The sequence below is a fragment of the Mobula hypostoma genome, unplaced genomic scaffold, assembly GCF_963921235.1.
Source record: "Mobula hypostoma unplaced genomic scaffold, sMobHyp1.1 scaffold_115, whole genome shotgun sequence".
NCBI classification, from domain to species: Eukaryota; Metazoa; Chordata; class Chondrichthyes; order Myliobatiformes; family Myliobatidae; genus Mobula; species Mobula hypostoma.
Window position 1 is genome coordinate 293,550 of NW_026948263.1, and position 27,965 is coordinate 321,514.

General features: G+C 41.7%; 1 protein-coding gene across 1 annotated transcript; it reads right to left on the reverse strand.

The window, feature by feature from the left end:
• Positions 1 to 27,965, reverse strand: LOC134342254 (deleted in malignant brain tumors 1 protein-like). Its single transcript, XM_063040216.1, has 11 exons — positions 27,794 to 27,965; positions 19,932 to 20,246; positions 19,000 to 19,314; positions 8,844 to 9,161; positions 8,690 to 8,764; positions 6,935 to 7,246; positions 6,769 to 6,804; positions 5,161 to 5,277; positions 4,396 to 4,503; positions 2,414 to 2,524; positions 1 to 632 (listed from the first exon to the last, which is right to left on the reverse strand). The coding sequence occupies exons 1-11, from the start codon at positions 27,963 to 27,965 to the stop codon at positions 619 to 621; spliced, it is 1,893 nt and encodes a 630-aa protein (XP_062896286.1). The 3' UTR covers positions 1 to 618.

The following is a 27,965-nucleotide window of genomic DNA, read 5'->3' on the forward strand; positions in this document are numbered from 1 at the left end:
GACATGCTGTCAGGTGTAATACATCTTATTTGATGTAAAATCAATACTGTCAGTAGTAGAAGAAGTTGTGCACTTGTTTATAAATTTGGCCTGACAAATAAATCGAAGTTATTTCTTGCTGTATAAAAGGGATTGCAATTAAATGCCAACACCGATAGGAATATTGTTTTCGTGAATATATTAAGGTGTCTAGATTCTAAGTAGCAAAGTAATCGCACTGAAAGTGGTATTCACTTTAAAATGGATTGCAAGCATCGCCAAATTATGCTACCTCAATATAAATGTACAATTTAATTCAAAACAATCATATGCAATTCTTCCCGCATTTATTATATTAGTTCCATAGTCTGTCGCTAATATTTGAGCACCGCACCCTTTATTGTGTATATATTGAACAATTCTACAACCGCGTACTTTACAGACAATAACATATAGAAAGTGCAAGCAAAAGAGGGCACATTTAGTTTTTTTTTGGTCTTCAACGGGCTGATGTGAAGTATGGGAATGAACCGTCGACGATTCGAGCTGCAAGTGATTTGGAAATCCTGATGTGCTGTCGGTCATTTCATCATTGCTGTCAGTCGAAGAGAAAACATGGAAAGCCGGATGCAAGCGAATCTACGACCGGGCCTCTGTTCGAGCGAAAATGAATAGCATCAAATTGAATAGAAAAACACAGTTTCATCAAACAAAGTAACTTTTGGGACAATGTTCAATGTGGAGTCAAAACAAACAATTTCTTTGAAACAGCCATTGTTGGCGACAGATTGTCTGCAATATTTCTGGCTTACACAACCAGTCCGCTTCGACTTTTAAAAAGTAGTATATTAAAAGAACATGTGGAGTGTGCAATGTCACATAATTCGCTTTAAACTTGGAAATCATGTTTTGCACGCATAAAAAACAGAGCTTCTCATAGGCCACTGACGGAAACCTGATGTATTTTTGGAAACAGAGTGTTAAACAGACACAAAAATACATCAGAAAATACAAGGCAGTCAGTGAATATATATTTCTGGTTATCGTGGATAGGCTAGAAGAAAGGAAAGAACTCGTCTCGTTTGTTCTGAACAATATCGGCAATACAGGGTAACAGAATATCAACACAACCACTGTCCGTCACGTTCACACAGTCTGAGGAATAAATTATGTCACTCACAACATCATTGCGATCGTCAGGAACCAGATCATGGAGCGATTATATATAAAACATTATTTCTGACGATTGCCGCTGTACAGCAAATTACTTGGGATGATGAACTATTTTCTCATACGCCAAACATGCTCATTTATTTCATATTTAAAGGACTGTTACGAGAATACACATAAAATTAAGATGTTTGCTGGCCTGGGCTAGCATCAGTGGAATCAGCAGTTGGTCTGCCACCTGCCCTCAGGGGAAGGAGAGATAAGGAACAATGGAGCAGCGTCTGGAGATGTGTAATGAAGGGATGTGGGAGGAAGAGCTGTCTGGAGCGGCTCCCCCCCTTTGAACCCTGAACTGTTTGAAGTGATGGACAGGCGATACCCCAGCAGGGGGATAAAAAGGGACAGGTTCGCTAAGACGGACACACACGCCACCCGAGGTAACGAGACCCTGGAAGCGGTGCGCCTCTCACGAGTGGAGAGAAGTACCGGACAACGCACAGGGTGGAAAGGTACGATCAGCGGGAACCCGGTGTGTGTCCGCCCTTGCCTGGGTGCCGGGTTCACTGCAGAGGATCGACCGCATCTGGAGGAGGGGTCACAGTCGGTGACCTCAGGTGACATCACCAAGGACCCGCCCAAAAGCTGTTTGTGAGCCATCTCGCTGGTCTGTGAGCCATCTTGCTGGTCTGTGAGTGAAGCCGTTCTGAATGATGAGTTGTTCCTATTCTATCTCTCTCTTCCCCCACGTTGTCCACCGCCATGGCAACGATTACTGCGAACTGAACTACTAAACTGGACTGAACTTTGAGTCATTTTGAAATTGGTAATTTACCCCTAGACAACGATAGAGCTTGATTGATGCTGTTATCTTAATTCTGTGCACATGTGTGTTTATCATCACTGAACTGTTGCATTTATTATCCTTTCGATTACTGTGTTGCTTGTTTCTGTAATAAAACTTTCTTAGTTCTAGTACTCCAGACTCCAACTGAGTGATCCATTTCTGCTGGTTTGGCAACCCAGTTACGGGGTACGTAACAGGACTATAATTCAAAGTGATTTCAAAGGAGGAAATCAATGATTTATTAAATTGAATGCTGACTACAGACTTCATTAACACTCTTCTTGTAACGCAAGATCCTCACAAAACCACGAGATTGTTCAATCACATCAATACGCACATAGAAGGACAATTTTCTTTGCCGGGTTGTGATTACAGACAGATTGAAACAAAGTAGAGCAAAATGAAAATAAGTGTACTGACCATGGATATTGGAAAACAATCCTTCAGGGTCTTGTGGATCATGACATGCACTATATAGATAGTCGTTGGTGTAATATTCGGCTTCATTAATGGAATTAATGGATCCAGTAACTAAAATTAAATGAAAGAGATAATCAAGGTATTTGTTTGATATTTTTTCTTGTTTTTGTAATGAACACATCATTCAATCATCAGGTCAATGACTGTATCATCTTTACCTTAAATGGCATAATCGTTGAATACCGTTCAATAGAAAGTGGAAAGGAAGATGCGTGTTCCGCCTTGAATTGCTAATGAAACAATCGGTAAGTGTTCATAGAATCGATTCTATTGCTAACTCGTGTGTGTATTGCGCTTGTTAACGCTTTATTGACGGATGAAGGTAACTACGCCAAGCCTGCTGGAGGGGAATAAGGAAATATGTAGATAGAAAGACAGATAGATTGATAAAGTAATACAATGCAAAGGTACTTATCTCGGCCTTCCTTTAAGTGGGGACAGTTAATGTTACCAGTTACAGTTCAGTCGATATATGAAGCAAAAACGAAATAAGCTGAAGTGACTAAAGTCGTCATCCAATTAGCAGAACATTTTTACAGGGAAAATTAGTTCAAGTTCCTAGTTAAATGTCTTCATACAAGAATGTGAGTAGGTATGTCCTTGGAAAATTTGGTAGAGTGAGCCATAGTTCGTGGTGGGTAAAGTATTGGAGAGGATAGTCTGCGACATAATTTACCTGCTTAAACCACACTCAGAATATCACGCTCAGTTCTGGTCAGCTCACTTTCAGAAAGGTATGAATCCTCAGAGATGGTGTAGAAGAGACTGAACGCAATGATTCCCGAACTAGGGTTAACAATTTATAATTATAGATTGTTCGAGCTGGACCGTTCCTCCTTAGAGGATTTTACCAGATCGGAAATGGCTAATATGAGGGAGCTACCTTTAACCTGGTTCGAAGAAAGAATGCAGTGTTGTCAGCGGTGATTTTGCTAGATGGAAAGGGGTGAAAGCGTGGAACGCCCTTTCGCGCTGGTGTTGGAGATAGATATATTAGGGCCATTTAAGAAACTATTATGTGGCCACATGTGCTCCATTGCTTTATGTAAAAGCAACGAAGGAATGTGTAGGATGGGACAGCAAAATTGATCGCGTGTAAGTTCACAGGCCGGCACAACATCGTGAGCATCAGGAACCGTACTGTGCCATATTGCTCGATGTTCAATGTTCTCCGTTCTACATTCTACTGGCGAACAGGGAAAAGTTCAGAATTCGGAATTGCTGAGAAAAGTGTGAGTTATTTCAGGAAAGAAGAAAGGGAATGCCTCTAATACTCTGAAGTATTGGAAACTATATCAGCAGATGCTGGCAGAGTATGCTTCAGATTCCTATTATCCATTGAGGTTCCGCACGTTGATCGTGAGTCATATCATACCACACCACACTCCACACTCAGACAGCTGATACCTGGTTCTCAGCACCCGTCACAATTCATATCTATTGTGCCATCGAGCAATGTATATGGCTTTTCATCATCTACTTATGTCCCCGAAGCTTCTGACTTAATTTCTCACGTGCCATAAGGTTTCATTTCCCCTCATCCGGTCTCGCCTATCACCTGCCAACCTGTACTCCTTCCTCATGCTCCATCTCCTTATTTTGGCTTCTGTAACTCCTTTACAGAGCTAATAAAGTGTTTTGGTTCGAAACGTTGACAGTTCATTCTCCACCATCTGCTGAGTTCCAGTAGAACATTGTGTGCTTTGCTCAAGATTTTCAGCATCCGAAGGATCTCTTGTGTTTATTGTATGACATCCTACTATTGTTTTTTTTTTCGTTGTTACAATTTCATTTCTGAAGTTCCTATACAGCCGTGTGTGTGTGTTTGTTTTTTTTTATTATTGCTTGATTTTGTTACCAATATTGGATGAATTGAGACGGTATCAATTTGTACATAGCGGATTCCATGTCATAATACACACCTGAACCTTGCATCTCAGTAAATTTCTTGAATGGTGGAATATTCTCAATCTCCTCATAAATTGCTTGGTAAAAGTCAACAGGTGATCCATAGCCGCTCATTAGTGCACCTAATAAAGAGAGAGTGGGGATAACATCCGCATAAACGAATTTGTACACGCATATTATGATTAAACTAAAATTCATTCAAATGATCTTAGTCAAGGTGAAGAGTCAGTGAACGTGATCGTTGAATCGACCGATGTGTGGATGATGCCTCTGGCCAATCAACCGAATAAATTTGGCATCAGAAAGATGAAAGGAAGGTACAGAATAATGAGCATATTTCCGATTATTGTTTCATAGTGAATACACATCACATTTGAATCGATGACAAATTTAATATTATGATTAGATCGATGCGGATGCCATCATCAATAATATCCTCAGAATATTCGAGGATACAGAGCAGATTCTTGAAATTTATACGTCCAGGTGTTCAGAGCATGGATGTATTACAGTGAGATAAACAGTAAGGTAGCCACTTAACAAATCAGATTTAACCAATTTCCATTACTACATAATGAAAATTTATCATAAATCTACGATCAATAAGGGCCAGTGAAAACCACCATTACAAATGTCCCAGGGAAGGCAAATAAATTCGGAACAAGAGCTATGAAAACATATTTAAGTTTAGTCATGTTTGCACAAAAATCATGTTTTGGGAAAACCCCAAAAAACTGAAAACGTCACAATAAAACGTCGATGTAAAGATTGGCCCTCACCACTGATTGCTGACCGTCTCCTTGCTATCGTCACCAGTATTAATAACTCAATGATGAATACAATTCCAAGGGTTATGCAGACAGTAACCGTGATGGATGGGGTCCAGTTTCCAAAATCTTAAAACGAAAAGTAAAAACATATATTTCGATAAACACAAAACAAACACTATAGATCCAATGCAACGGAATTTTGAGCAATCTTTAATGAATTTAATCATACATGCAGTTATCACGATTTATAAAAGTTATATCCCTATGTATTTCATGACAGAAAGCGCGGAGCGGATACACAAAGACTATTTCACAATAAAGTCTGATATGTCAGAAGTATTTCCCAGCACAATAAACGTTCTCTCCTCCACCTGGTATTAGATCAGGATAAATACCCCAAGTAACGTCGTGTTCAAATTCCATTTTCCCGCACATTGCTGGATTGAAACAGCAAGAAGGAAGGTGAGTTTAATTATAAGAAAACATTTCCAGGAAAAAAAGTTCCATCGTAGTTATCCTTGCATTTTTCTTATCCGCCTCTAACCAGCACAGAGAGATTTAGATAGTAATGGTACACAATTAAGTGTACACTCAATGAATTCAGAAAATATTGGAAAGCTGCCGATTATTATCACTGACACTCTGTTTGTAACTAGTAGCTGCGGAATTATTTTCATTCCAATTATGCATTTATACGCCAGGCCCACATAGCGAGGTTGGTCTTTATGAAGGCAGAGCAATACTGAGGAGATGGGATCTCATACCCCTAATATTTCTTCCTGCACGGGTGCATGCAGGGTCCAAAAATAAGACTGAGCACTTGCACTGTTACAAAATGCCACCAAATCTCGAATAGTATTTCGGGTCCGACATATTATTCAACTACACTGCCGTTGCGCACACATTATATGCAGCGCCTTCGCAGGATCACTAAATAATCACCAGGCCATGCTCCCTTCTCACTGATGCGATGTACCGGAGCCTTGGGTCCTCACAACTGGGCTCAGGAATAGTTATTACCTCTCAACCACCATGCTCCTGATAGGGTGCGTAACTTCAATTATTCCAGTGGTGAACTGATTCCACAACCTATATTTTCTTTCAAGGGTTACATAACTCTTGTTCTCAGCATTAATTCTTACTGATCAATTTGTTGACATTTTTTTCTGATTTTGCATTTGCGTACTTTGTTGCTTTTTGCTATTTGTTCTTTTTCTGCGCTTGTATTTGAGTAGTTCTTTAAAGTTTCTGCTGTGTTTCTATACATGTACAATGAATGCCGTAAGAAAATGAATCTCAAGGCAGTATATGACGATATATGGATATTTGGTAACAAATTTCCTTTCAACTTTAATATTTACTATCTGCAAACACCAAAAGTTTCTCAAGAGTATTGGACCAGCAACTAGTTGATTCACAGAAAATGTCTGACCGGGAGTGGAGATCATGTTTTTTTTAAGAATTCTGCATATTGCTGGTTAAAATATTTGAGAAGACGATCAGGATCTCACACAGTTTCTAAAGCATCCATTGTGAACTTAGCAATTAGGAAATACGAATAATCAATTCTTGATATCTGCAGCATAGATGCGAAATGTAAGCGTCAAAAATCCATACCTGAATTGTTGCGTTCAGTAGGAGTCACTCCGGAACCTGTGTACATATTGCAAAGAAGTTTCAGAAAACACATCTCTATTGGTGTTTATATTGGATATTTCTCATTCCGAAATTAACAAATCATTTGGAGAGAAATTGGAAATGTCAGACAAAGCACAAAGCATACCAGAACAAAGAACGATGACATCTTCTTTGTGATCACAGTCGTGTTGACCAAATGATGAGGAACGACAGCTGGACAGAAAAGATTCACTTCCCGTGCATTTTACTTCATCAAGCCAGACAGGACCGGCTGCCTGGGGCATTTTAACATCCTCTGGAGCCCAGAGAGCAAGGCCACACCTTAGCTGTCTGCAGACTACATTGGCATCAGCCAGATCCCAAGAGTCGTCACACACCGTGCCCCAGCTGTCATTAAACCGGACCTCAAGCCTTCCGGAGCAGTTGTGATTGCCGCTAACAAGACGCAATGGAACATCTAGGTATGAAACAATAAAATTGAGATTTATTTAATAATTAGTCTGAGAATCTGAAGTTCGTCAGGGAGAAAATAGAACTAATTACAGAACGCGAGGGCAGGCAACTCGGCCCAACATTTCTTAATCCAACACTACGCCAAGTTATACCACCTCTCTTCTGCCTCGTATAATCGATATCGCTCAAATATTTACATTTGCCTACTCCAGCTGAAAGCCTTTTAATCACGATAATTGTAAATATTTCTATTATCACTCCTCAAAGCCTGCTCCAAGCAATATCATTTTCAATTTACGAATAAAGGTTTTCCTCTACCACTTCATTTAAGCCGTCATCTGTCACCTTAAATGCGTCCATTAATATTTGATTTTTTTTTACAATGGTTCAGACTCTCTACCTGGCCTGTCTCACCTAATGATACGTATCTATTAGGACTCATTTTAGGTGCAGAATGAGTCCCAAGTGTTTCCATTCCTTCTTATCCAGGCAGACTCTGAGTAAATCTCTTCTATAAACCACACATGCTTCTTGAAATGCGACGAATGTAAATGTAAATGATATGAAATCATTGCTTTTCATATCCACAAATAGTTTATGAAGTCCATTCATTGTTGAACGAACAGGCAACATATCTTATTCTTATCATTAGTGTCCGATTAATGAAGGCAAGTACGTCACAGACCTTGCTCTTCAACTCATACTTCATCATGAAATACTCAAAGACATGATGAAGGACAAAACCAATTTCACTGTCAGCCAGTTTGTTTTTTGTCTTCAGTTCATACCGGCGAAAAAAAAACCCTCGAATACAGCTCATGCACATCTTTCAACTCCAGCCATAAATTGCGGGCTTTATATATACGTCGTCCTATGTTCTCTCTAGTTAACCACTTGTGTTATTTTGGTTATGTAATACAGAATGCCTTGCTCTCTCATTTTCTCATATTTCCAACGAAATAGATATCTTTTATCTATTGATCGTAGCCTTTATTCATCTTTCTATATTGCCCAATAGCCCGACCGTCTTTATGTATCCTGCGGTTTACATATATTTACTTCATTTGTTTTATCCAAATCAACAATGTCTCTCGCCTTTGACTATCTCCATACTTTCCCTCGTTCACTTCCCTCCTTCCAAGGTAATACCGATTCCCAAGTCCGTCCAGCAGGTCAGAAGACAATTCCTGCATATCATTTATAATCTTGCCTGATAACAAATGTTCCCGATGAATTCCAATTAACTCCCTCTATCTTCTGTCCGGACATGGAATTCTTCACTATTCACTCCCCTTTGGCAGTGCTCAACAGAGTCGTGGGAAACCAGGATTCTGGTCAATGCGCGCCCAATTTCGCAGAGGGCAAGAGGAACGAAATTTATTTTTTCTGATAGCGACATTAATACAAGGTTTTCTGATTTCAGCAAAGAAGTTTTCGAATTCGTCACCTTTTAAAGGGAAAGAGGACAATGCGTTTTCTTGCAAGCAGGCTCTTTCAGTGATTCCTTCCGTCATATTGGTTTCTGTTGACAAAATAAATATTTTGACGAATTTATACATAAATATGTAAAATGTAAATAGATATAAGATTCTCTTATTTACCTTCGCAAGCAACTCCTGCGTCCTCAGAATGGTCACACTGGTGTTTTCCCCACGGTTGCGACTGACACTGCCAAAGGGTCGATTCGTGTGAAGTACATTCAACCTCATCCAACCATATCGGTCCACGTCCCTTTCCAAATTTATATGAGCCAGGATAAATAGAATTCATTGGTCCACATTTCATTTGTTTGCAAATGACTTCTGCAGACTTGCCATCAAGGTTCGTGGAGCAGACTGTTCCCCAGGTCCCGTTGTACCACACTTCAATTCTTCCTTTGCATCGACTACCTCCGTCCTGCAGGCGCAACTTTTTGTGCTCTGATAAGGATGCATTTGAAGACAAAGGTTGTCGCAAAATTAGCATACAATGGGAAACGCGTTTTTTCCTCTACTTCTGCAACAGAAATTAGCCGTGTGTGTGTGTGTGTGTGTGTGTGTGTGTGTGTGTGTGTGTGTGTGTGTGTGTGTAACAAGGATAAACAAATAAAATGAGCACATTCAGTAGGAAGTGATAGATTAGCAAAATTAAGCGAACCCAGGAAGCACGGAATGATATATTCTGCTGAATTACTGAAAGGAGGGAAGGGGTTAGTGACGGAAAATTGAGGAATAGAAGATCGAGTGTCTGATACTGGAATCTTATCGGATTCACCAACAATTGAGAAAGGTAAATATTTGAATTCATTTAGGGAAGAAGTGTGAAGAGCAAGGAGAAACTGTCCATCCTCTGTCCTTAAGGAGAAGTATGAATTGAGACGTTGGAAATAAGTGGACCGACACAAACCGTCACTCGCTCTTCAGGGCAAAAGAAAAGTACGTGGTTAAATGTTTTGACTGAACCTCAGTACCTTATTCTTAAGACCGCACCTACTAAATCCAGAGTAAGAGCAGTCTGTGATGAAATAAAGGCGAAATTACAATATTATTTTCATTTATTCTATCCCCCGATTCGATAAGAGTGTTTGAAACTGATTTTAGGATTTATTTTAATTTTATATATATATTCCAGGCATTATCTTTGGAGATTCTAATGTGATCACCTACACTATTTAATCGCATGCACATCACCTGTGTTTTGAATTCGGAAAAGCTGACCTCACATTAGCTTCTGGCTTTTTGCCACTTCATTTAGCCACAGCTACTCTGATTGTGTTATCTGACTTTTATTCCTTTCTGCGACAATACAACTCAATAGAATATTCGTCTTCTCTGGACACACTACAGCCTTCTAGTCTCGGTATCAAATTTCTAACGTTGGCTCTTTTAGTTGATTTTGTTTCCAGATATTATTTTACTCCTGACTTTTTTCCCCCAATTAATTCAGTAAGTGAGAAGAAGAGGTAAAGAAACATGGGGAAAAAGAAACAATGGAAATTGAAAAACAATGCTATGTTTTTGAATCTTTTTTTTTGGATTTTATTATACGGAATTTAGATCGATCCGGTTTGATAAATTGTATTATTCTGTCTCTCCTGATTTGGACTGCTATGTTATTTCTAGTCACTAGATGGCCCTGCTTACTTGCATGTTCACAGCAACTTACTACTGCTTTGCTAAGTAATTGAATTTCATCATGAGATCGGGTATTTAAGAATCGCTTGCATATTTTAGTCTGAAACACTTTGCTACGGGTCGAAGGAATTTGGATCAATATTTGAATCTATCTTTTGTAAGAACGCCTAGCAGTATTTTTTTTTCACAGCTCCTTGAGTAGTGTAACGAGTTGGTGAACAGTCAGTCAACCATCAAACTACACCGATACATAGACTGGAGATTATTTATTTGCCTCGCTTGAGTAAAGAAAACGGGGAAACACTTGAGCGACGGCAGAAGAATTATTAGGCAGAATCAATACTGAAATCAGGATGATTAATGTTATGACATTAGTAATGGGAAATATAAACATTCCAGATACATAGGGAATAAGTTTATTGTTTCTGCGTACTTGTGCTCTCACTCATTATCAATATTTAGACAGTTCATTCTGGCCCAATCGTCTCCTTTCCAGTTTTACATTATTTATTACATCTCCGTAGTCATTGCGTGCTGCACAGACAAAGAAAAGTAAATTTAAATAAAATTGAGATTTTCTTTACCGGAGCAAGTCAATGTCACCGCTTCTTTATGACTGCAGTCATGTTCGGCCCATGGTGCTGATGGACATTCCCAGAGAAATGTTTCGTTACCCGAGCATCTCACTTCATCTAACCAAACTGGGGGAGAGCGCCTTCCGCAGTAACCGTGAGTTTTATACTCCAAAGCAGATCCACAACCCAGTTGTCTGCAGACCACGTTGGTGTCGACCAGATCCCAGGAGTCGTCACAGACCATGCCCCAAGATCCACGGTAATAAACCTCTAGCTGACCAGCACATGGATCTTCACTTCCCGAGAGTCGTAACAGCAAGTGGCCTATCGAACAGTAATATGGAAAGTAAATCAGTACATTGGAAAGTAGAAACATCACCGGCTCGTCGTTTCTAAAGATGACTCTGTGATTATTATTATTATTATTATTACTCTTTAAAAGATTTGTGCCACGTTGTAACAATTATTCCGGAACTTGAAAATGTTTGAAATCCAAGTATAAAATGTAAAAGTTTGGATGAATACAACATATCGAGAAACGTACAGTTGCTTCTCTCATTAAGGACGGAACTCAGAGGCCGGTAGTTGGACGTTTTTCCACATCTGCTGACATTCCATTTTCCTGCCTTTCGCACAAACGAGGAAACTACAAGCGAGTTAGCCTGATCTCAGTGTTTGGAAATATATTGGGATCTATTATCAATGAAAATGCAGAAGACAAACAAATGTCTGACAAATGTACTTGCCTGACAAATCTGTTGGAATTATTTGAAGAAATAATAAGTAGGATCGACAGAGGAGAAGCGGTTGATTTTGCGGTACTTGGATCTTCAAACGGCCATCGTCAACTTGCCGCACATGTGGCTGTTTAACGAGTTAGAGCCCATGGTATTAAAGGAAATATTCTAGGATGGACAGAGCAGTCGCTGATTGGCGGTAGGCAAAGATCGGGAATGAAGGGAACCTTTTCCCGTTGGCCGCCGGTGACACGTGGAGTTTTTAGTGGTCTGTGATTGGACCAATTCCTTTCACGTTATGTGTCAATGATTTGGATGATTGTGTTGATGACTTTGCTCAGAGATTTGCAGACGATATCAAGGTAGCTGGAGGGACAGTCAGATTTGTGGAGGTGATAGGACACAGAAACACAAATATAGTTTAGGAGAGTGGACAAAAATGACAGATGCAATACAGTTTTGGGTAGTGGATGGTCATGCACTTTGGTAGAATAAAAAAATAAAGGTTTGACTGTTTCCTAACTGGAGAGAAAATACAAAAAAAAAAAAAAGAAGCACAGAAGGGTTTGGGAGCCCCTGTGCAGGATTCTCCAGACGACAGTTTACAGGTGTGAGCCTGTGGATAACAAGACAAGTGCAATGGATATAATTTTGGGACTATGTGAAGCACTGGTGAGACCTCACAAGTAGTAATCAGTGCAATTTTGGGCCCCTTATCTTAGACTGGATCTGCTGAACAAGGAGGGCGTCTAAGGACGTTCAGTAGAATGTCTTTTCATAAGAAGACCGTCTGATGGCTCTGGGTTGTGTTCACCAAAATTCAGAATAAATACCATGCCGAATCTTCGAAATTAGATTAGATTAGATTAGTTTCAATTTTATTGTCATTGTGCCGAGTACAGATACAAAGCCAATGAAATGCATTCAGCATCTGACCTGAAATGCAAAGAATAGCGTTATTTACAAAATAACTGCGAATAAAATAAGTGCTACAGCACACAAATATAAAAATACTGAGACAGTACAATATGGATTCAATACTGCTTAGCGCCTGATGAGAGATTCAGCAGTGTCACAGCCTCAGGGAAGAAGCTCTTCCTGTGCCTGCTGGTGCGGGAGCGGAGGCTCCTGTAGCGCCTACCGGTTGGGAGGAGAGCGATAAGTCCATGGTTGGGGTGAGATGCATCCTTGATAATGTTTTTCGCCCTGCCCAGGCAGCGTTCATTGTAGATGTTCTCAACAGTGAGCAATTGCGTGCCGATAATCCGCTGGGCAGTTTTCACCACACGCTGGAACGCTTTGCGGTCCGATACACAAATCTTCCAAGAAACTCTGGAATCTGCTGTGCTTTCGCTATAATTGCAGTTCTGTGTTGAGTCTAGGACAGGTCGTCAGGTAATTGAAATTGCTGACCCTCTCCTCATCTGATGCGCCGTTGAGGCCTGACTCATGGACCGGTGGTTTCCTCCGCCTGAACTCAATACCTCCTCTTTGTCATGCTGACTTTGAGAAAGTGGTTGGTGCTGTGGCACCACTCCTCAGGATTTTTAATATCCCTTCAAAATGCTATTGTGTCATCAACTTTGTCAGTGGTGTCGTCAGTAAATCTGAGTATGGCAGAGGTGCTGTACTTTGTCATACAGTGTAACGCGAAGGAAACGCGGAGCGGTGCTCGCAACCATTTGGAGAACCTGTGCTGATGGAGATTTTAGAGTAGATGTTGTTGCCATTCGGAACATATTGACCGGGTCTGCAGTCCAGGATACAATAATTGTATAAGTAATTATTGAGGTACAGACTTCGAGTTTTTGATCAGTTTTAAGGGGATGGTGGCATTTTATGCTGATCTGCAGTGAAGAAACAACCCTGCAATGTGTGTATCTTTGCTATCCAGATGATCCTGGATAGTATGAACAGCCAGCGAGTTGGCATCTTTAGTGGACCTATTGCTCCGGTAGGCAAATTTGGGCCGGCCAAGTCTCCTCTGAGGCAGAAGTTGATATGTCCCATTAGCAAATTCTTAAAACACTTCCTCATTGTTGCTACCATTGTAACTGACAGATAGTTATTCAGGCAGATCATCAGGTTTTCCTAAGAAACCAGTATGTGAAGTATACTTGAAGTTGGTGGCCACATCAGACTGCGGAAGCAAGATGCGAAAGAGCACGATAGGCAGTTGATCAGCTCAGTTCTGAACTAGTTGGCCAGGTATCCCTTCTGGGCCGTATGCTTTTGGTGAGTTTACCCTCATGAACGCTAACTGCATGTCAGCCTCACAGACTTGAATCACAGAATTATCGGGGGCTCCGGGAATACTTGATGGATCGTCCATGTTTTGACAGTCAAAGCGGGCATAAAGTGGATTGAGCCCATCTGGAAGCGAAGCTTTTCTCCACTACGTCGCTTGATTTTACTTTGTGCAAACCCGTCCAAAATGGTCGAGCTTCTTTCATGGATTTCAGCAAGGCATTTAAAAAAGTATACGATGAAAGGCTTAATGAGAAAATAAGGAGACAGGGGATCCAAGGGGACATTGCTTTGTGGATTCAGTGACCAGCGGGGTGCCTCAGGGATCTGTTGGACCCCTACTCTTCGTGAATCTTATAAATGCTGTGAATGAGGAAGTGGAGGGATGGGTTAGTAATATTGCTGATGACACGAAGGTTGGGACTGTTGTGGATAGTGTGGGAGGTTGTCAGAGGTTACAGCGGTACATTGATAGGATGTAAAACTGGGCTGAGAGGTGGCAGATAGAGTTAAACCTAGATAAATGTGAGATGGTTCATTTTGGGGGGTCGATCGAATACAAGAGTAGAATATAGTATTAATGGTGAGACTATCGGCAGGGCCGAGTATCAGAGGGATCTTGGGGTCCGAGTCCATTAGACAATCAGGGTGCTGGGCAGTTTGACTCTGTGGTTAAGTAAGATTACAGTGCATTGGCCTTCATAAATCGTAGGACTGAGTTTGGGAGCCGACAGGTAATGTTGCAGCTATATAGGAACCTGGTCAGACCCCTCTTGAAGTACTGTGCTCAGTTCTGGTCGCCTCACTACAGGAAACATGTGAAAAGCATAGAAAGGATGCAGAGGAGACTTACAAGGATGTTGCCTGGGCTAGTTACAGAGGAGATGACATGGGTAAGTTGTTTTTTTTTTAACGCAGAGAGTGCTGAGTGTTTGGAATCGGCTGCCGGCGACGGTGGTGGAGACGAAAACGATAGGGCCTTTTAAGAGACTCCTGGACAGGTACATGGAGCTCAGGAAAATAGAGGGCTGTAGGTAACTCAATGTAATTTCTCGGGTAAGGACATTTTCGGCACTGCTTTGTGGGTCGAAGCAGCTGTTATTATGCTGTAGCTTTTCTATGTTTCTATGTTTCTATGGTTCATGCTTAGTGTGGAAATCCCCTTCTCCTTTTACATTTCTTCCTGCATAAAGTACTATGGCCACCTGTAACTTTCTTGCTCACCGGTCTTGTATGCCTCTTATCTGGTCCTCGCCAGATTGCGAATCTCATGTTTCATCTAATTTTACGTTTTGCGAAAGATTCTGAGTGATTCTGTACGTCCACACTCATCTGTAATTATATGAAGTATGTGAGAACCTCGGTGTTGTCATTCAGATACATCGATATGTTCTTCAACTCTGCTCAGTTCTCCGAAGAGAAGCATCCCGTAGCCGTCGCTTTTGCCTCCCCCGACGTCCCCTTTGCTGTCCAAATATATAGAGCTTGTCTGCTTGTCTGCAGGTACGAGAAGGGCGACCAAGAAATCAGATTTACCGAAATCCGGTCTGGTCATGGAACGACAGTTTTCCTCAGTTATATATCCGAATATATAAATTACACGAACGACAAATTAAGAATTGCGCAGGTGGATCGGAGGAAGGTTCTGGTGGCGATGACAGCAGATGAGAAAAAGCTGAAATTTCTGGGCAGGACAGGCAGGGTAGATATGTCGCACAAAGGAAGAAATACTCAATTGGCAGGGGTAGGCAACTGTGTCTGGCAAAAGGAAGTTATGGACTGCATAAAAGCCAAGGAAATGGTAAATGAAGTAGAAAAATTGAGTCGGAAATTGGATGATTGGGAAGCTCTTAACTTTCAACAAAAGGTATCCAAAAAAGCTATAAAAGAAACATGAACTATGAGCGCAGACTAGCCGATAATATTAAAAAATGGATACCGTAAGTTGTGTTTTCTTCAGTTGTGTGAAGAGGGAAAGGAAGATGAACGCTCGTATTAAACCACGGGAAAATGACGCTGATGAGGTGGGAATTTGAGATAAAAATTGGCAGATGAGCTTAATATGTACTTTGCATCTGGGGTGCACTGTGAAGGCACCAGCTGTGAGCTAGTAACCTGTGAATATCAGTTCGCAGGAGAGAGTGTCATTTCAAAGGAGAAATGCTTGGCAAACTCAAAGGTCTGAAGTCACCTGGACCAAATGGACTATATCCCAGAATTCGGAGAGAGGTTGCAGAACAGATTACAGATGCTTTGGTCGTGACCTTTCAAGAATCACTTCACCTTAAATATATATTAATAATTTAGACGAGGGAATTAAATGCAGCATCTCAAAGTTTGCAGATGACACGAAGCTGGGCGGCAGTGTGAGTTGTGTGGAGGATGCTAAGAGGATGCAGGGTGACTTGGATAGGTTAGGTGACTGGGCAAATTCATGGCAGATGCAATTTAATGTGGATAAATGTGAGGTTATCCACTTTTGTGGCAAGAACAGGAAAACCGATTATTATCTGAATGGTGACCGATTAGAAAAAACGGAGGTGCAATAAGACTTGGGTGTATTGTACACCAGTCATTGAAAGTGGGCATGCAGGTACAGCAGGCGGTGAAAAAGGCGAATGGTATGCTGGCATTCATAGCAAGAGGATTCGAGTACAGGAGCAGGGAGGTTCTACTGCAGTTGTACAAGGCCTTGGTGAGACCACACCTGGAGTATTGTGTGCAGTTTTGGTCCCCTAATCTGAGGAAAGACAATCTTGCCATAGAGGGAGTACAAAGAAGGTTCACCAGATTGATTCCTGGGATGGCAGGACTTTCATATGATGAAAGATTGGATCCACTAGGCTTATACTCGCTGGAATTTAGAAGACGGAGGGGGGATCTTATTGAAATGTATAACATTCTAAGGGATTGGACAGGCTAGATGCAGGAAGATTGTTCCCGATGTTGGGGAAGTCCAGAACGAGTGGTCACAGTTTGAGGATAAAGGGGAAGCCTTTTAGGACGGAGATGAGGAAAAACTTCTTCACACAGAGAGTGGTGAATCTCTGGAATTCTCTAAAACAGGAAACAGTTGAGACCAGTTCATTGGCTATATTTAAGAGGGAGTTAGATATGGCCCCTGTCACTAAAGGGATCGGGGGTATGAAGAGAAAGCACTTCTGAGTTGAATGATCAACCATGATCATACTGAATGGCGGTGCAGGCTCGAAGGGCCGGTTGGCCTTCTCCTGCACCTATTTTCTATGTAAAGTATCTACCTTGGTATGGTCCTGGAGGAGGGGAAGATTGCAAATATCACTATAAGAAGGGAGGAAGTCAAAGGAAAGAGAATTATAGTCCAGTTTACCGATCGTCAGTGGTTTGCAAAGTGTTGGATTCTGTTATAAATGATGGTGTTCCGAAAATATAACAAACAATTAATGTTGGTTCAGAATTAATATCACAAAATTGATCTCTCTCCGACACTCCTGGCGACTAGACATACTGATGCACAGAAAAAAAAAATCCATGAAAAATGGTATTAGTACGCGGACAAAAATATCACCAAACTATTTAATTAAAAGATGTAGCGAAAAATATTAGAAGTAAAATGCAATTATTTCCGTCGTATCTGAACATTTATTTGAGTCTTTATCCCTAATGGTTTCGATCAGAAATAATGCCAGGCGTCAGTACCATCGCCTCGGTTTGCACTTCTTTGCAAATTTCTTCTCTTAAATTCCCCCTCCAGAATCCCTTCCTTGTTCAACTAAATGCTCAATTTCCTCTTTTTGGAGCACAGAACGAAGAAAAGAGTTATACCTGGCATGTAACCTTCTCTATAAACTGCCTATAAATGCCCTAACACATAGCCGTCTATTTTTCTAAACATAATGTACCTATCTAAGAGTTTCTGAAAAGACCCTATTGTATCCCCATCCATCACCAGCAGTGCATTTCATGCACCCATCAAACGCTGTAAAAAACTTACCTCTTCCACCTCCTCTGTATCTACTTCCAAAGAACCTTCAAACAATACCCTGTTGTAGTTCCATTTAACTCCGAACAAATGACCCAAAATATATTTCCTATAATCATTGTATACACCTCTATGGTCACCTCTCGTCCCCCTTCACTCCAAGAAGAAAAGGCCGAGTTCACGCAACCTATTCACATAAGGCACACTCTCCAATCTAGGCAAAACCCTCGTAAATCTCCTCTGCACTCTGTCGATAGTTTCCGCATTTTCTCTGCAGTATGGTGACCAGAACTTAACAGAGTAGACCAAGTGGGGTCTGGCCAAGCTGTAACAGTACCCCACGGCTCTTGATTGTGCCATTGCTTTAACTTAAATCATCATATTTTCAGACCTGAATGGAAGTCTGATTTTGAAAATAATAAACAAGGGGACTAGCAATAATACCTAGGGAAGAAGGAAGAGGGGGCGGGGGCAGAGAGAGAGAGAGAGAGAGAGAGAGAGAGAGAAAGAAAGAAAGCATGTGTGTCTGTGCGTGTGTGTGTGTGTGTGTGTGTGTGTGAGAGAGAGAGAGAGAGAGAGAGAGAGAGAGAGAGAGAGAGAGAGAGAGAGACAGAGACAGAGACAGAGACAAAGAAGGCAGGTAGAACTCCTGGTATTTAATTGTAAACAATAGCAAAATTGTTGAACTGCCAGGACGATCCCGTTCAGTATATATCCTAAATTATGAATGAATCGTTGAAAAAATATGCAGCAAATTTGTAGTTCCAGCGAAGCAGAATAAATGCTGAATTTCTATGCGAATTTTGCACATTTTGCCCAGGTAAATGCGTTTTTATTCATCGTGTTCAGTTTTCTATGCACCTTCCCAACTTGTACTAGCTAGTAGGTTAATTGATTACAATAAATTTGCACGTACATTTCAGGAGCGGAGCTGCCTTAGGAGCTGTGGGTGGGTATATAAATTGGAAACCCTGCAAGGGGAAATATGATTGTCAACGCCGATTTGATGAGACAAATGGAGATATAAATACCTGCAAGTCTCAGTATTTCTAAATTTAGCTCTATATATAATTAATAGTCACACTATATTACAAATTACAATTTTCAGTTTTCATGCTATTCACCTGAACACAGGACGCCAACGCCGGTGAAGTCAGAGGAAGACCGATTGAATATGGAAGCACTGCAATTTTGGAGATGAGATTCGCTTCCTTCACACTGAAGGTCGGTCACCCACACGGGACCTTCTTTCCCTCTGTACCCCGAGGCGATGTAGGAGGATGTGGCCACACCGCAACGCAGTTGCTTACAGACAACATTGGCTTCATTGATAGTCCAAAAGTTATCCTGTATTCTGCTCCATCTGCCATTATCATAAACCTCCACCTGGCCGTCGCAGCGGCTTCCCCCTTCGGTCAGCCGCACAGACCACATTTCATCTACAATATGGATGAGATTGTGTAAAACAGTTAATAATTACTCAATGTATCCCAGATACTTTCAGTTATTAGCGGCAAATATTAGTTTATGCACTGATTTCCTACAAGGCAATCACCCCAGAAGCCACTTAACATCTCTTCTCCCTCCGCAGGATAAAAAAAGACACTCACGTAGAGGTCCCAGGTATTATTCTTACTCGCCGAACATAAAGAGAGCCATTTAAAATTTTAATATAATTCATTGTTCTTTTTCAACAGTTTATAATATGACTTAACTCACTTGCAAATATTACATCTTTATTTTCACAGATTTTAAAATGGTACAAAAATTACTATCTGGAAACACCAATTGACATAATTCTCTGCACTTTCCAATAATTTCTCCTCAAATTTTAGTTTTATTCACTGTGTACCCAAGGTCTGTGTATCCAAAATAAAACAGTCCGAATTGCAAACGCAGACTGTTGCCACAAAAATTTAGATTCGTGACATAGTTTTGCCAGAAAACTTTGGATACATTCGATTGTTTCTTTTTTCTTTTTTTATTTTTGTCTCTGTTATGGATATCTCTACGACCAAAGAAAGGTTTCATTCAGACTAATGTTTCAACAACTCACCGGTGCAGATCAGGCTGGCGTCATTTCCATGCGAACAACTGATCCGACTCCACGCTGAGACTTGGCAATCAGCTAATCGGGACTCATTGCCCAAACAAATGTAGTTATCCTTCCACACCGGCCCGTTTCCTGTGCCAAAGTATGCATCTCTGGGAGTTGCCTTTACTGCACCACACTGTAGCTGTTCACAGACCACGGCAGCATCTTCCAAGCTGAAGTATTCATCACAAAGTGTTCCCCACTGGTCCCCGTGCTGAATTTCCACCCGGCCAGAGCATCTGTTGTCCCCATCAACGAGTCGTGCTACAGAATTCCCTGTTGTATTAATAATTGAATTCAGTTAATTAATGTCAACATAAACTAATTAAAAGAACTTGCACAGGATCGGACCGCTATCCAGGGCATCTGCTCGGCAGAGCTTCGCGAAAGTAAGCGTATGACACGATGCAGACCGTTTTTTTTATCTGATTGACACACAATCATTTTTACCAATGCATTTTTTAAGTGTTGTGAATAATCTGCATACACCACGACAGGAATCTCGCGTTTTTGTAGGTTTATAACAAAATCAATGCCATTGTTTCAAACATTGGGCCATGCAGGTGAAAAAGTGTTTCCTTGCCTGATCTCTCTTCAGTACTCCTGATTTTGTTGATCGTTCACAGTTTCATGCCCATCACTCTAAATATTATATTTTATTGAAGTTGAAAATACCATTATTCAGCACCATATTCCACCCATGCTGTTCTTGCCCACTCAGTGGACGATATGCATATGCATCATATTTATTTATTTATCTATCTATCTTATCTATCTATTTACATGTAATATTTGAGGATACTTCGTGCAATCAGATATTGTGCACTCAGACGGGGCATTTTCGATTTTCTGTTTCGTTACTGGCGATTAAATTGATGTTAGTCTTTGCTTGAGATGTATATTTTCTTTGCACTTTTCCATTATCTATTTTCATGTTTGTTTCTTTCACTGACGACTCATTTCTGAGGTTAATAAGCAACTTTCAAGTTGTCATTCACGTTAGGCCCCCCAAAAATGTCCGCTGATGATTATAAATTACGGGGAATTCACAAGGCATCTGTCTTTGAACTAGCAGCTATATAGTTGATGTTTTATTTATTCTTCTGCTGAGGTTTTTATCACGTTTACAATCGTTATGCAATGGAACGGAAGATCAACAGGTATGTGAAGAAGTGGCTTGGAGTACCGAGCAGCCTCACCAATTCTGCAATCCATAGTAGCCAGACAAAGCTTACCGTCCCAGTGTAATCCCTTGTTGAAGAGGTCAAGGTATCCAAGGTAAGATATTCATGATGCTTCGAGACTCAAAAGACCCTGTCATCAACAACACCCAGCCGGTTGTGAGATCAGGCAGGAAGTTGTCAGCCCATGCAGCAATTGATGAGGCAGAGTCTAGATTGAAGCACAAGGAGAGGGTTGGGACTACCCAGCTAGGCCACCAGGGACTTGGCTGGAAAGCCCACAGGTGGTGGTTGTCTTCTACAGGTGAGGGGCGCCGTGAGCTTGTAACGCGAGAAATACGACAGGCAGATGAGGAGAAGAGGTTAGCTAAAACAGCTGGCCTGGCCAAACAGGGGGCTTGGACCTGATGGGAAAGCGTTGAACAACGACATCTATCTTGGAATGTTCTGTGGCAGATGGAACCGCTCCGCGTTTCTTTTCTATGTAGAGCAGAGTACGATCTGCTCCCAACACCTGCCAACCTCAGCACCTGGTATGAAGATAAGACAGACAGATGTGCTGCTTGCGGCGAGAAGGGAACACTTCAACATATTTTGATTGCATGCAGAGTCAATCTTTCCTGCGCCATGTACACTTCGAGACATAACACCGTTCTCAAAGTTGTAACGGAAGCGGTTGAGCAGAGAGTACTGCAGAACAACTTATCTCATGCCCCATGCTGCACAGAACACCGCATATCATTTGTGAAAGGAGGCTCCAAGTCAAGGGTGTACAGCGCAAGCCCACGATCAAGCAGACTTTATTCAGCCAATGACTGGTGTGTCAATGCTGACCTGGATGGGAAAGGCAATTTCCCGAGGCAAATAACTTTCACCATATTGCGCCCAGATATAATCGCATGGTCTGACACCAGTAGAGAAGTGGTTATTGGTGAACTTACAGTCCACTGTGAAAACAACATCGATGAAGCCCATGAGCACAAGTTAACCAAGTATGCAGAATTAATGTCAGAGTGCAGCGACAGACGGGGGAATGTCTCATGCTATCCATTCGAAGTAGGTTGCCGTGGCTTTATTGCGTTCACTTTCCAGAAGTGGCTGCGTGACCTCGGCTTTACTAGAAGAGAGATCAAGGCAACCAGCAGGGCTGTAGCTGAGGCAGCAGAGACAGGATCAGCATGGGTGTGGACCAAATACATCCAGAGGGGCAGATAGTTGGACAGCGTATTTATTCCAGTCGGTCTTTATTCTTTGGAGCGTAGAAAGTTGAGGGGGACATGATAAAGGTATTTAAAATTATGAGAGGGATAGACAGAGTTGACGTGGATAGGCTTTTTCCATTGAGAGTGGGGGAGATACTAACAAGAGGACATGAGTTGAGAGTTAAAGGGCAAAAGTTTAGGAGTAACATGAGGGGGAACTTCTTTACTCAGAGAGTGGTAGCTGTGTGGAACGAGCTTCCAGCAGAAGTGGTTGAGGCAGGTTCGATGTTTTCGTTTAAAGTTAAGTTGGATAGATATATGAACAGGGAAGGAATGGAGGGTTACGGACTGAGTGCAGGTCGGTGGGACTAGGTGAGAGTAAGAGTTTGGCACGGACTAGAAGGGCCGAGATGGCCTGTTACCCTGCTGTATTTGTTGTATGGTTATATGGTTATATGTTATACATCTTTTGCAAACCCTTCAGTAAGTTACATAGGCACCCGAAGAGTAGACTATTTGTTGGAATGGAACAACTCTGATAGAGGCAGATGCCAAGTTTTTAAGCAACACACATCAAAGTTGCTGGTGAACGCAGCAGGCCGGGCAGCATCTCTAGGAAGAGGTGCAGTCGACGTTTCAGGTCGAAACCCTTCGTCAGGACTAACTGAAGGAAAAGTGAGTAAGGGATTTGAAAGTTGGAGGGGGAGGGGGAGATCCAAAATGATAGTAGAAGACAGGAGGGGGAGGAATGGAGCCAAGAGCTGGACAGGCGATAGGCAAAAGGGATACGAGAGGATCATGGGACAGGAGGTCCGGGAAGAAAGACGAAGCGGGGGGGGGGGACCCAGAGGATGGGCAAGGGGTATAGCCAGAGGGACAGAGGGAAACAAAGGAGAGTGAGAGAAAGAATGTGTGTATAATCCTCTCGTATCCTCTTTGCCAATCACCTGTCCAGCTCTTGGCTCCATCCGTCCCCCTCCTGTCTTCTCCTATCATTTTGGATCTCCCCCTCCCCCTCTCACTTTAAAATCTCTTACTAACTCTTCCTTCAGTTAGTCCTGACGAAGGGTCTCGGCCTGAAACATCGACAGTACCTCTTCCTAGTTATGCTGCCTGGCCTGCTGCGTCCACCAGCAACTTTGATGTGTGTTGCTTGAATTTCCAGCATCTGCAGTATTCCTGTTGTTTGCCAAGTTTTTAAGTTCACCAGTGGGAGGTGATGCTTTAGCACTGCTGGCCCACCACCTCGAGGGAGTCTTGATCATAAGCGGGCCGAAACTCCGGAAGACAGGTGGCAGATCAACTGATGATCCCACTGGTGACAGCACAGGACAGTTAACATCTTAGTCCAAGTGTATTTTCAATTCTTTAATTCAGTTTGTCTCCTTCACTGGCGACTCATTTCTTAGGTTCATAAGCAACTTTCAAGCTGTTATTCACGTTAGGGCCAACAAAGTGTACGCTGATGATTATAAACTATGGGGAATTCACAAGCCATCTGTCGTTCAACTAACAGCTATATAGCTGATATTTTATTTATCTGCGGGGGATTTTGTCATTTTTACAGTCGTTATGGCTAAATTTGTAGCAGTAAATTCCGACACTATTGCAACAAGTTATCTCGCTCTAATCATGTATATTCTATACTGGTGCAAATACATGCTGGGAAGTTGAGGTTTGTATTTATCTACAGTTCCGCACCAACTCATCTGTGTGGTTCCTTTCAGAAGAAAGGGGAAAGGTTTCGGACAATATTCAATAATCCAGCAAAGTATCAGTACTGAAATAAACAATATTTGATTGCTTTTAGTTAATAGAGATAGCCATTATATAGCTACAGAGCCTGCTGCGCATTTTAACATTTAATCAGTTTTATGTCTGTATTTAGGCACATGACAACATTCAGTTTCATTAAATTTCTTCGAATTATTAATTTTCACATTAAGGTGTATGATAGAATTTGAAAGGCGTGCTGAGAAAATTTCCGGCATGTACTTCGCACTCAATTTCTCAAGGAAACACCATTTTTCATTTTTTATATATTTTCTACTGCAATAATGATTGTTTAATTTGTAATAACGCTGCATGCTACGCTTTTGTTGGTGATATTTGTTTCAACTTATTGAAATCTTCAAATATGTTAATTTCTTTAGTCGAAACCCAAATTGAAGTCAATCGTTATTTTAAAGGGCCACTTTTCTTTCGTCGAAACACAAATTGAAGTCAATAGGCATTAAAAATGGCCACTTTTCAGCATAATTGTATAAGGGCTAAGAGAGTTGTAAAAGAGCGACAGAAGGCTTTGTGTGTCAATGCAAGGAGCATTCGTAATAAGGTGGATGAATTGAAAGTGCAGATTGTTATTAATGATTATGATATAGTTGGGATCACAGAGACATGGCTCCAGGGTGACCAGGGATGGGAGCTCAACGTTCAGGGATATTCAATATTCAGGATGGATAGACATGAAGGAAGGGGAGGTTGGGTGGCGTTGCTGGTTAAAGGAGAGATTAATGCAATAGAAAGGAAGGACATAAGCCGGGAAGATGTGGAATCGATATGGGTAGAGCTGCGTAACACTAAGAGGCAGAAGACGCTGGTGGGAGTTGTGTACAGGCCACCTAACAGCAGTAGTTAGGTCGGAGATGGTATTAAACAGGAAATTAGAAATGTGTGCAATAAAGGAACAGCAGTTATAATGGGTGACTTCAATCTACATGTAGATTGGGTGAACCAAATTGGTAAAGGTGCTGAGGAAGAGGATTTCTTGGAATGTATGCGGGATGGTTTTTTGAACCAACATGTCGAGGAACCAACTAGAGAGCAGGCTATTCTGGACTGGGTTTTGAGCAATGAGGAAGGGTTAATTAGCAATCTTGTCGTGAGAGGCCCCTTGGGTAAGAGTGGCCATAATATGGTGGAATTCTTCATTAAGATGGAGAGTGACATAGTTAATTCAGAAACAATTGTTCTGAACTTAAAGAGGGGTAACTTTGAAGGTATGAGACGGGAATTAGCTAAGGTAGACTGGCAAATGACACTTAAAGGATTGACGGTGGATATGCAATGGCAAGCATTTAAAGGTTGCATGGATGAACTACAACAATTGTTCATCCCAGTTTGGCAAAAGAATAAATCAAGGAAGGTAGTGCACCCGTGGCTGACAAGAGAAATTAAGGATAGTATCAATTCCAAAGAAGAAGCATACAAATTAGCCAGAGAAAGTGGCTCACCTGAGGACTGGGAGAAATTCAGAGTTCAGCAGAGGAGGACAAAGTGCTTAATTAGGAAGGGGAAAAAATATTATGAGAGAAAACTGACAGGGAACATAAAAACGGACTGTAAAAGCTTTTATAGATATGTAAAAAGGAAAAGACTGGTAAAGACAAATGTAGGTCCCCTGCAGACAGAAACAGGTGAATTGATTATGGGGAGCAGGACATGGCAGACCAATTGAATAATTTCTTTGTTTCTGTCTTCACTAAGGAGGACATAAATAATCTTCCAGAAATAGTAGGGGACAGAGGGTCCAGTGAGATGGAGGAACTGAGCGAAATACATGTTAGTAGGGAAGTGGTGTTAGGTAAATTGAAGGGATTGAAGGCAGATAAATCCCCAGGGCCAGATGGTCTGCATCCCAGAGTGCTTAAGGAAGTAGCCCAAGAAATAGTGGATGCATTAGTGATAATTTTTCAAAACTCGTTAGATTCTGAACTAGTTCCTGAGGATTGGAGGGTGGCTAATGTAAGTCCACTTTTTAAAAAATGAAGGAGAGAGAAACCGGGGAATTATAGACCAGTTAGCCTAACGTCGGTGGAGGGGAAACTGCTGGAGTCAGTTATCAAGGATGTGATAACAGCACATTTGGAAAGCGGTGAAATGATCGGACAAAGTCAGCATGGATTTGTGAAAGGAAAATCATGTCTGACGAATCGCATAGAATGTTTTGAGGATGTAACTAGTAGAGTGGATAGGGGAGAACCAGTGGATGTGGTATATTTGGATTTTCAAAAGGCTTTTGACAAGGTCCCACACAGGAGATTAGTGTGCAAACTTAAGGCACACGGTATTGGGGGTAAGGTATTGGTGTGGGTGGAGAATTGGTTAGCAGACAGGAAGCAAAGAGTGGGAATAAACGGAACCTTTTCAGAATGGCAGGCGGTGACGAGTGGGGTACCGCAAGGCTCAGTGCTGTCACAGTTGTTTACAATATATATTAATTACTTGGATGAGGGAATTAAATGCAGTATCTCCAAGTTTGCGGATGACACGAAGCTGGGTGGCAGTGTTAGCTGTGAGGAGGATGCTAAGAGGATGCAGGGTGACTTGGATAGGTTGGGTGAGTGGGCAAATTCATGGCAGATGCAATTTAATGTGGATAAATGTGAAGTTATCCACTTTGGTGGCAAAAATAGGAAAACAGATTATTATCTGAATGGTGGCCGATTAGGAAAAGGGGAGGTGCAACGAGACCTAGGTGTCATTATACACCAGTGAGTGAAAGTGGGCATGCAGGTACAGCAGGCGGTGAAAAAGGCGAATGGTATGCTGACATTTATAGCGAGAGGATTCGAGTATAGGAGCAGGGAGGTTCTACTGCAGTTGTACAAGGCCTTGGTGAGACCACACCTGGAGTATTGTGTGCAGTTTTGGTCCCCTAATCTGAGGAAAGACATCTTTGCCATAGAGGGAGTACAAAGAAGGTTCACCAGATTGATTCCTGGGATGGCAGGACTTTCATATGAAGAAAGACTGGATGAACTGGGCTTGTACTCGTTGGAATTTAGAAGATTGAGGGGGGATCTGATTGAAACGTATAAGATCCTAAAGGGATTGGACAGGCTAGATGCAGGAAGGTTGTTCCCGATTTGGGGAAGTCCAGAACGAGGGGCCACAGTTTGAGGATAGAGGGGAAGCCTTTTAGGACCGAGATTAGGAAAAACTTCTTCACACAGAGAGTGGTGAATCTGTGGAATTCTCTGCCACAGGAAACAGTTGAGGCCAGTTCATTAGCTTTATTTAAGAGGGAGTTAGATATGGCCCTTGTGGCTACGGGGGTCAGGGGGTATGGAGGGAAGGCTGGGGCGGGGTTCTGAGTTGGATGATCAGCCATGATCATAATAAATGGCGGTGCAGGCTCGAAGGGCCGAATGGCCTACTCCTGCACCTATTTTCTATGTTTCTATGTTTATTCTTCCAGCAATATCACCCTCTTAATCTGTCCGTCAATGTCAGATGAAAATGATATCGAACTGTCCTCTGCTGATGCAATTTGCAAATCGTTAATGGGAAAAATGTCGATAACAAATATCTGGATCCTAGGTACTCACCAGAGCAGATCACACTGACATCATTCTCATGGGTGCAACGATGAGCTCCTGAAGAAAATGGACAGTCCCACAGCCTCGACTCATTACCCTGACATTCAGAGGCATTAGACCATACATGTCCTTCTCCTTCTCCGAAATAAGCTCCTCCCCGCACAGCAACAGCGACTCCGCATTGAAGCTGACGGCACACCACGCTGGCATCAACCATATCCCAGTGCAGAGCACACACCGTTTTCCAGGTTTCTCCAAACTGCACTTCCAGTCTTCCAGAGCATTCATCAT